At 37.5% G+C, this 10000-nt stretch overlaps 1 protein-coding gene across 1 annotated transcript in view; it reads right to left on the bottom strand.

The window, feature by feature from the left end:
* The window catches only part of LOC138014466 (pyridoxal-dependent decarboxylase domain-containing protein 1-like), a 30968-nt gene that overhangs the window by 6160 nt on the left and 14808 nt on the right, over window positions 1-10000 (bottom strand). Inside the window, exons 14-23 of the mRNA XM_068861536.1 lie at window positions 9452-9523; window positions 9050-9079; window positions 8833-8914; window positions 8368-8411; window positions 7546-7599; window positions 6095-6218; window positions 3869-3957; window positions 2831-2936; window positions 1435-1493; window positions 1136-1248 (exon numbers count right to left, since the gene is read on the bottom strand). Of these exons, the coding sequence (XP_068717637.1) occupies window positions 1136-1248; window positions 1435-1493; window positions 2831-2936; window positions 3869-3957; window positions 6095-6218; window positions 7546-7599; window positions 8368-8411; window positions 8833-8914; window positions 9050-9079; window positions 9452-9523 (773 nt within the window). The remainder of the gene's footprint in view (window positions 1-1135; window positions 1249-1434; window positions 1494-2830; window positions 2937-3868; window positions 3958-6094; window positions 6219-7545; window positions 7600-8367; window positions 8412-8832; window positions 8915-9049; window positions 9080-9451; window positions 9524-10000) is intronic.

Below are 10000 nucleotides of genomic sequence, written 5' to 3'. Positions count from 1 at the left end.
TTTTTAGACTGGCAACAAGCCCCACAAATCCCTGTGTGCTATTAAACATTGTTAAAGCGACAACAAATCGATACATGTGCAAATGTATGTGTTAAAGCATGAGTGAAGACTCTTCCGAAAGACCCTTGCATTGTTGCAATTGGTAGCGCGGACATTCACCTCTGGGTTGCAAGTAGCGCCAAAATGTGTGTGTGCATTATTCTTACAGCGTGAACGACCACTAGTTCTCAAGAACAAATACCTTGAACACAAACAAAAGCACTAAAGTACGTATGCTTTGAAAGCATGAGCAACACTAATACAAAAAAAACCATAAATAGTGCTGACATAAGCCTTCGGGTCGCGAGTACAGGTAAATTTGAACCGTTTTATGTAATAAGCTGAAGTCCTTAACATGTGTTTAGGGTTAAAAATTGTTGCACTGTGATAAAAGTTCGTAATAATTATAACCATTAGAATATCATAGTAATTATTGCTGTTATATAAATTCCCATTTTCAGTGACAAACCACAAAAATGTTAATTACTGAAAGTTCAGTGAATAGTCTTTTAAAATTCAGAAACTGTTTCCTTGATGTTTGCAAGCTTGCCACTTTTACCACTTACCGGTATTTTAAATCCTTTACAACAGGACATAGCAAAAAATGCCAATTTCTTCTTATTATTTATTACTTGTGAATGAGTAATACATGCAAGTGCAGTGAGAGTCGACCTATGTTTACTAAAGGCATGTTGGTTGTTACCAATTTCAAGATGTTGTTTATTTAAGTTTCACTGGAATCTTCCTAATACTTCAGCAATCTGAGGTTACAAAAAAATTTGTCCAAAATTATTTTTAATGTCAACCGGGCTGATCAAGGCCTGTTTGTAAGCTGTTGGGTACTTGCTCTGCCAGATACTAGTGCAGATAATAATAACAGGAACTATAAAACAACTAAGTAAGTCATGAGATAAAAAAAAAATTAATGGCTTTTAGAACAAACCAGCATCACTCTCTCAGCACAGTCAGATCTGACTGTGCTGAGAGAGAATCGTGCTGCTCTGTTCTACATGCCATTCATTTTTCTAATCTCGTGACTACTTTTAACTTGAGGTGCTCTGCATGATGACAAAACTGTCTTAAACAAATTACTTACAGCAGAGCTCCAATGCTTGATGTGTCCAGGGTGTCTAATGCAACAAGATTTTCCTTTCCCTCTGTGGCTATCCTAAATTCCTCTTGATTTAAAAGTACAGCATCTATTCGGGCCTACACATAATTCCGAAGAAGGAAAGAACTTAAGTGAAAACATAAAATTAATTGCCTAGATGACTGACAAACTAACAGCCACCACAAATTTAACCTGGATGGCAACAAAATGGATGAACTTAATCAAATGGTCGATTGGTCATGTGAATGGTTGATTACTGTGTAATACTTTTCAGGAGAACTTACAACTTCAGTTTTCAGACAAAGAACAAAATCTTCTACATCTGCACTTGTTGTTCCACATACTGGATGGAAGACAAATAAAAAGGTTATCTGTCAGTGACTAAAGTTGTTAATTACCCTAATTATTATTTATCAGACCTTCACATGTTTGGAGAACAGGCAACAGTGGCCTACTTGAAAAAATATACACAAAACTGTAAATAAAATAGTTAAATATCCAACAATGATGACTACGAAAAAATCCAACTGTTGAACAGGGGTAAAAATGATGGAGTCATCCTCAATACATCATTCTCTTCACTTACGTCCTCAAGATAACATTTCACAATCCCCGGGGTTTAAGGCCCACATTCGCCCAAAAGTCATTCCGTGCCGTGACTGAATTTCGTGTAACATAAAATTACTGACATGTGATTTGCCTGAGTGCATTCAGCCAATCAGATCACACATTTGGACGAGCCATCATTTAAAAAAAAACCCTCTCAAAATAAAGAATATTGTTGTTGTTGTTGTAATGACTTTTAATGTGGACCTTTAAGTAAATCAAAATTACTTATGGGTAGTACTAATCTACAGAGGAAATGCCATGTTATCCCAGCAATTGCTTGATCAACTAGTACGTGGCAGCAGAATTCTTACCTGTCAATTTTCATAAGCATACCCTGCTTTGCTTGCCTTCACCACCCCCACCCCAGTTGCTAGCAATTAAACCTCCTCCAAAGTTTGTTTCAAATGTCAACTTTTATGCCAAAGTAGAAAATAAAATTACAGTATATGACTTGAATTTAACAAGGTCAATAAACAAGAGTACTCAAATCTAGCATGTACACTTGGTACTTGGACATCTGCAGCAAATCCAAGAGGACCTCAAAGTAACATTGATTCATGATATTGTGTATTTTCCATAGGATAAAATTTCTTGTTCATTTTTTTTTTTGCCAACTTTTATCTTCTCTAATGAAATCAGGATAAGTGTGATGACTGACAAAGCCAGGGCCTGTATCCCCAGATCTTTTGGCATTAACTAACTCCGATGGAATTTTTTAAATTAATATTTTACTATCTTGCATGGTGCCCGAGGTGAAAGCAAAGCTGCCTGGACTTCTCAGGCAATTGCATTCTCCACTGAACCAGCTCTAGTACTTATTACAAAAAAGCCCTCTCATACAATGCAATCATTATAAATTTGTATTGGAGGGTTTTCTGTTACTTGTTTTGCAATGCCCTACATAAAATAATCTGAGATCAAATGCAAAAAGACCAACATTTTTGCAATAAGGGCATGTCAGTCTGACTGACTGAATGACTCTTACAGCTTTCTGAAGTAGTCTTTCAGCTAAAATCTTGCATAAAAAATCATCCATGCTTATCTTTCTTCTTGAAGAATCCAACCACTTACTTCTCGAAGATACAACAGGGTTAAATCTGATACAGCATCCCTCCTTCGGTAAAACCACCACACCAATTTTTACAGATGGCATTTGCTGAGCCAGGTACCCGGCAAGCTGGGATTAAACATGTGAAAACAGAAAGTCAGAATGTAGCTCTTAGAAAATCCTAAAAAGTTCATTAATAATTTTTATTATTCCACTATTACGCCACTATTTTACCATATTTGGTCAAGAGAACGTGCAAAATATGAGACGGTAATACACTGTAGTGTCCCGGTTTGACTGCTTTAGAACAGAGCAAATACAGACGGAACAGCAGTTTTTCAATGAAAGAAATTGTTTTCAACAAAATGCAAAGCCTGAGAATTTAGCTTGTTATCGCTTGTCACTCGTCATTTAGTTTAAACAATCAAATAAAGGACATTTGGCTGGCTTTCTGTGCTGTTTACATCATTTGCAAGTGCCCTGAAGTACAGATGATGCATTTTTTAAGAGACACTCTTACCAAATAAAATTGAAGCAATTTAAAATAATGCATTTTTGTAGTGAAATAATAAATCTCTTATTCGATGGTTTAACATTATAATACTTGCGGACATTCTGCTCATTTCTCGTTAATACTACGCAACTCGCAAAATATCTGCGCGTATTATATGTTAAACCATTGAATAAGATGTATATAAAGGTGATTGCCAAGAGCAAAGAGTTGAAGAAAGGTAGGTGAAGGAAAAGCTGCACATTTAGGAGCTGCCCCCCCCCCCCAATAAGAGTTACCAAACTATGGGTTTTAATTAGACAAAATTAAAAATAGTTCATTGCCAAATGTCTCCTGTCATAATTTTTCGGCTCAATACCCTAAAAGGTACCGCTAAAGCTCCCACTGTGGACCTTTTGAGGCTGAACACCCTTAAGAAGTACCAAACCCGCTTTTGTAACCCCTAAAAGGTACAACGAGCAACCCCGTTTGCAGTTAACGACACTGAACTGATGGCCACTCCTCTGTGGTACGTTGAAGACCAAACAAAATATTTGCAGGAGTTTTATACCTGTTGGTTAATGGAATCTCTCACAGAAGAGGGTACACAGCTTGGATCAGGAGATGAAGAACCTGATGAAGATGATAGGGTTGTAATGTCTGTGTTACAAAGAAAAAAGAAATTGTTTTGTTTAACCTTGAAACTACATTGTATAATGTTCTTTACTTAATAATACATGTAGAATCTGTAAGAATGAACATGGAATTAACTGGGTGGGGAGTTGTAAGCTAGAAGAAAAAAAAAAAATCACTGACTACTAGAAGTGAGACTTGATGGATTTTTCTCTGTCTAATGCCAGACGATTTTACTTGTCGAGGGGGTGAGGGTTTAGGAGACAATGGGTTAACAGAAAGATAGTGATGCATGAATGATTGATCACAACATGCATAACGGCTAACAGAACTTACGGCAACTTAACTCTCAAATATTGATTAAAGGCTGGTTTACACATACAATGCAAGCTAGCCTGCGTAGCAGCCGTTTCCTTTCTTTTTCCAGGCAGAGATCGGACAAGCGAGTGATAAAGCGGGCGAGCGCCTGGCGTGAGCAAAAAAATAGAGAGAAGTGGGGACGGGTGAGCGAGAAGGGGGAGAAGGTGGGGAGGAAAGGTTATTTTTCGCAATCTCTCACAGTTTTCGTCCCCTTCGCGAGCGTTTGAAAAGGAAAGGAAACGGCTGCTATGCAGGCTAAATGCAAGCCTAAACATAAGCAGCATACGCAGGTACATTAAATTTTTGTCAATTAAGTGTCTTTTGTTCTAACGAAATTAAGCTACCAATTATCAAAAAAAAACTGCGTCTGCATTATGTTGCTTGTGCTTATGCTTGTGTCGTATGTGTAAACCAGCCTTAAAGGGGTTGCTCTTAACTACAAAAAGACAACGGTTGCTAGGGAAGCTTTTTAGTCAAGAGCCCTACAAAAAGGTTGCATGGATAGTTCTCTGAAGTAACTTTTTCAATGGAAATCTGACATCACTTCAATCAGAAGGCACATGCACAACCAGTCCCTGTCCTCTGCCATTTGTTTCACTGAATAACATGTCCAAACTTTCAGGAAACGAAAGGAAAAGGAAGTTTTTTCACCGGATTGAAACCGTCATATCATTTTTCATAAAATTAATTGTAGCACATGTCCTCTGCACTGAAGCACAACATTTCTATTTAGGCAAAAAATGGAACTGACATTTTGAAAAGTGTATCAAGGGAGGGCTTATGACGTCATAATTTTTTTGAGAAATAATTTGTAATTTAAAAAAAAAAATCCATGGTACAGATTTTGTGGGAGAATGTTCTCATACTGTTGGTTTAAAAAATTGTGAAAAACATAGAGTTGGCAAAAAAGGATAATTGTAGAGTAAAGGGACTCAAAAAGTAATTATTGGAATGGGGTCCACAGCAAAGGTTTGGTAGTTAAGAGCCACTCCCTTTAAGTACCTCATGGCAAATGGTTTGAACCCAGAAGTACGGTAATTTCAAAACTTGATGAAATAAGGCAATGGGTGAGAATAGTCCTGAGAGGGGTTTTTGTTGGTGACATTGGCACCAACGTTGGCTACTATCATTAACTACATACAGTCCTTCTCACCCAGACAATCTTACTTCATTGAGTTTATCTAGATCAAGAACTGTTGTAATTTTCAACTCAACAAATAGAAATACTGGAATACCATTTCAAAGGGGTGGCGCCACAATGCAACATCCTTTTGTTCATGAAAGGTCTGATTATCTAGTACTGTTCTCCCTGACAACACCATCTTAACAAGGGTGAATCCAGGATTTTTCTTAGGATGGGGTGCACCACAAAGGAATGGCGTAGCTGACTCAGACTGGTGACGTTTGTTTGTTGTTGTTTTTTTTTTTGCACAATACCAGTTGTATTACAAAGCCACAGGTCATCTCAGGAAGGAAGGGGGGGGGGGGGGGGAGTGTGCACACCCTCTGCACCCTCCCCCTAGATCCACCCCTGCTTAGATCTCGAAGTTATTCATGTCAATGTTGCAATATACATGTGTCACAACCACAGAATATAGACACAACAACCTCCAAGAATATAGACAGCCCTGATCATGAAGGACTACAGACTGAGACATCTATTCGTAGGATTGTAAAATTATAAGGGATGAGGGAGGTTGGCACATGTACCTGGAGAAAACACAACCAATGGAATTAGATTGATTTTTGTTCAATCCTTTAATAATATTTACCCATCGCCAATTATTGCTGGCTGCCCATTTACCTTGCTCGTCATCTGGGTCTAATTCATTATCTCCGGCTACCTCCAGAGCACTGGATTCCCCAGGAGACACTGGTGCTGCTTGGTATTTGAAAACAATTACTGGCGACGTGCAGTGTTGCTGGGCCTGTACATGTAACAAACAGTCATCAACCACTCAATGTATGTATGAGCATACATGTTAACCCATTGCTACATGTATTTCAGGAGAATAAAAACCTCTTACTAACTGAGTTCAAGGTCTGACGTACTGTAAGTTACAAGCTAAGTTTTTTTCAGTTGATCCAAGTGTGAAGCGCATGAGCCACAAATTAACGGGAGAAAAACAAGGATTCCTAACTTACAGTACGCTTAACAATATTGTTAAGCGTTAATTACTGTAATAATAATTTCTTACTAACTGAGCGTGAGGGCCCTACTAGGGAATATTGGCCCGAGGTCGTGGCAGTATGGACCGAGCGCAGCAAGGTCCATAGTTACAAAAACGACCGAGGGCCAATATTCCCGTACGGCTCGAGCTACAACAACTTGCAAAAATAGTGGAGACACTTCACCTTCTTGGGGCGTTATTAATTTCCCTATTATCTCTCACACTGCAGCCCCCCTCTCCCCCTTATCAGTGTTGCTAGCAAGACAAAAAAATGTTGGGAACTTAAGCAGTCAACATTGAAAGGGGGAGAGGGGAGAGAAAGTGGGAAAGGTTTAAATTCTAGATACGGCGGGCATTGGAAGCTAGAAAAGGTGTTTTTGAATGAAAGTGTCTCAACAATTTTGCAACTTGTTGTAGCTCGGTTAGTAAGTAGTTTATTATGTGGCTTTTTAATTACCTTTTGCTTTGTTTTTGCAAGCCCGTAATCGGCCCGTGGGCATTACGGGAGAATAATGCCCTAAAATTCAGTCACAATTAGCCAATCAGAGCGTGCGTTATATCGGCTACAAACACAAGCCATATAATAATTATTAATAATTAAATGACACAAAAAACTCACTGCAAATCTTCAAGTTTAGAAACCTGTGTTGTAGAATATGGCCCACTATCAGTAAATTAGCCAATCATACAGTGTAGCAATGATGCAAAATATCTCAGAGATATGATAAAGGCTCAGACCTCTAAACAATTGCTTGCTTGAAGGGAATATTTTCAAGACTATTCAAAATAATTTTCACTTGGTTTCAAATTACTACCAAACAACATGTCAGCTTCCTCATTACTACCCATGGACCATGTGGTCTTGCCATAATAAGTGAACCTTTAATAATAGCCTAAACAGTTCCTTGCAATGAAAAATTTAAGTCTCATGTGGCTTGAAACCAAAGGCACTGTACAAACTAAAGGAAGCCTGTTTTGCTCTTCATGATTCAGGGATAGTGAATAGTGTCAAAGAATACTTACTGGTACAAGATGTATGGTATTATTATAATTTAAAAAACTAAAACAAAATATTTTCTCTTACAATTCTCTTGACAGCAGTTGGCATACCATCCAAGCTTATACTCATCTGTTGGGCCTAGATGTTGACAGGGGTGACACAAAAATAATTTGATTTTTAAATGTTGTTCTAATTAAATGAAAACATCATACAAATTGAATGTAGCTAAAAGCTACAAAAGCCCATTCAGGACCAAAGTTAAGCTGTGTTCACATTAAAGCCAAAACATAATTAGAGTAAACATGTTTCGCCTAAACATGTTTGTTATTGCATTGTTCACATCACATAACTGGCAGTGGCAGTGCTACATGTAATCACCCTTTTCTTGCAGTTGCGAAAGGGCACAGCTCACGATATCAGACTGAAAACATACAAAGTTGCCTCTGCCTCCCGTTGTACAGTCGATGTTTGATGTGGGAGCACAGCACCACAGCCAGATGTCAGTTTGAAACACGTACGTTTCATGAATGGTTGTAAAATTTAGGCTATTTCATGGTACTCGCATGTAAATTTTGTACACTTCAGCTGTAGAACGGAGCTGGAAATTACTGTAAAAGTTGCATTCATTCTTTGGTTTAGTGTCAATTTTCCAGCCCTTTGGAGGAGAAGGGGCATGCAGTGTTTAACGAGGAGACAGCATTTGGCCTTTCTTCAGTACTATATAATTAAATTTTATTCCGTTTTCCACAAGCTCAGCAATCGCCAATAATTGCCGTTGTATTTCTTCATCAGCCCATATTGCAACTAGACATTTGGCCACATAATAGCCCCAATTTTGGCTGTAGATGCGATGTAACCATTAAAAAGGTACATTGCCATTACTACTAAAATGTCTTCAGTGCTTACCAGTTGAACAGAATGTAAAACCATTTCCCTCATTTTGTCCAACCCTGCAAGAATTCAAGTTTGCAAACTGTGATGATAAAACTAATTAAAAATACGGGGTTGTCTACATCCCATTTTAGTTGCATCATTTTGATGCAATAATTTTTGTGGTATGGTAAACATCAAGTTTCAAGCATGTTCAAAACTCTTGTGATATACATGTAGCAGCAACAACTTACTTGCTCCTGGTTTACAAAATTTATGATTAACATTAAGTACTACAATTTTTGCAACTTTGCCGTAACTAACTTGCATCAAGTTGCTGTGGCAAAAACACTTGCGAATGTGAAAATGGTTAAATTAATTTGGACTGTGATTTGAAAAAAAATAACCCAAACATTAAAAAGCAGTCATTTCCATCTGCAACACCCATACAACACCTCAATCGATAACAAAGATAACACCCTTGGGAAAAGCCATACATACCAACAGTTTGAAGACTGACCCAAAGGGGAAGAACTGACAGACGGTCAGGTTCGTGGCTTTGACTGAGTCCAGATGCTTCTGCCTGTATGGTAATAATGAAACAATTACATTTATTTCATATTCTAGCATTGGTATCTTAATGTGATTAAGTTTAACAGAGGGTGTGGTCATAACAGAACAAACACCTTTAAAACAGAAATCCCCCAACGTAACTTACCAAATCCAGATCCTTTGCTCTATAGAATGTCTAATTTTCGTGTTAAGCCATACATACATGTACAAAATAATTAAAATACTGCCTACTAAAAGAGTAAAACATAACAAGAGCATACATGATTATTTAACGAGTTGGAACAAGTTGCAAGATGATGATGATGACGGAGAGGCTCAGACTATGAGGATAAAGGTGACAATAATTACCATCACTATCACGACAAAGATAGTGACATCATAAGGAAACATTTTTCATTATTTTCTTTCGTCACCATGCTCCTGTTGGTACTGTATGTGTGTTTCACTTGTACATGTAATGAGCATTGTGTTGATGTGAGAGTTTGAACGACCTTGCTCCAATCATCCTTGCAGTCACTTTGCAGAACATGCACTTATCAGAGGATACACAGTGAGGCGCACTGGGCAAACCAAACCACTTGCTTATGTTCAACGTCATGCTGTCACAAGCAGGAGCACTCTGTTGGAAAGATAAAAATTAATGTTGGGATTTTGAGATTTTTTACACAGAAAGGTAATTGTCAATCAAATTTCCTCAGGGTCTTTTGGATTTTGATTTCAAAATAATGATGAATGGCTCTTTGCACTATATCCCTTGAAATACCACAGCTACCTGTTTTGCTTTGTGTACAAAAAAATCAAAACTACCGGTAAGCTTAAAAACAGCTTGCACAATTCTATTTCTTCTTTTTAATTTAATGTATTTTCAGAAATGGACCTTACCTGTATTTTTCACATATAACTTACCAAAAATAATTGATAATTTGCCAATTTGGCTGGGAATTCCAAAAAAAACACTTATGGCAAACAATCTCTTATGATAGTTTCAAATACTTCATTAATTCATAAACTCTGTCCCTGATTATCTACCACATTAAAACCCCTCACACTTAAAATAAAATACCGTGGATTTTCAAAAATTTATTATTATTATTAT

This window comes from Montipora capricornis, chromosome 8, assembly GCF_036669925.1.
Source record: "Montipora capricornis isolate CH-2021 chromosome 8, ASM3666992v2, whole genome shotgun sequence".
NCBI classification, from domain to species: Eukaryota; Metazoa; Cnidaria; class Anthozoa; order Scleractinia; family Acroporidae; genus Montipora; species Montipora capricornis.
Note: the sequence above shows the minus strand (reverse complement) of the source record. Positions and strands in the feature narration are given on the sequence as shown.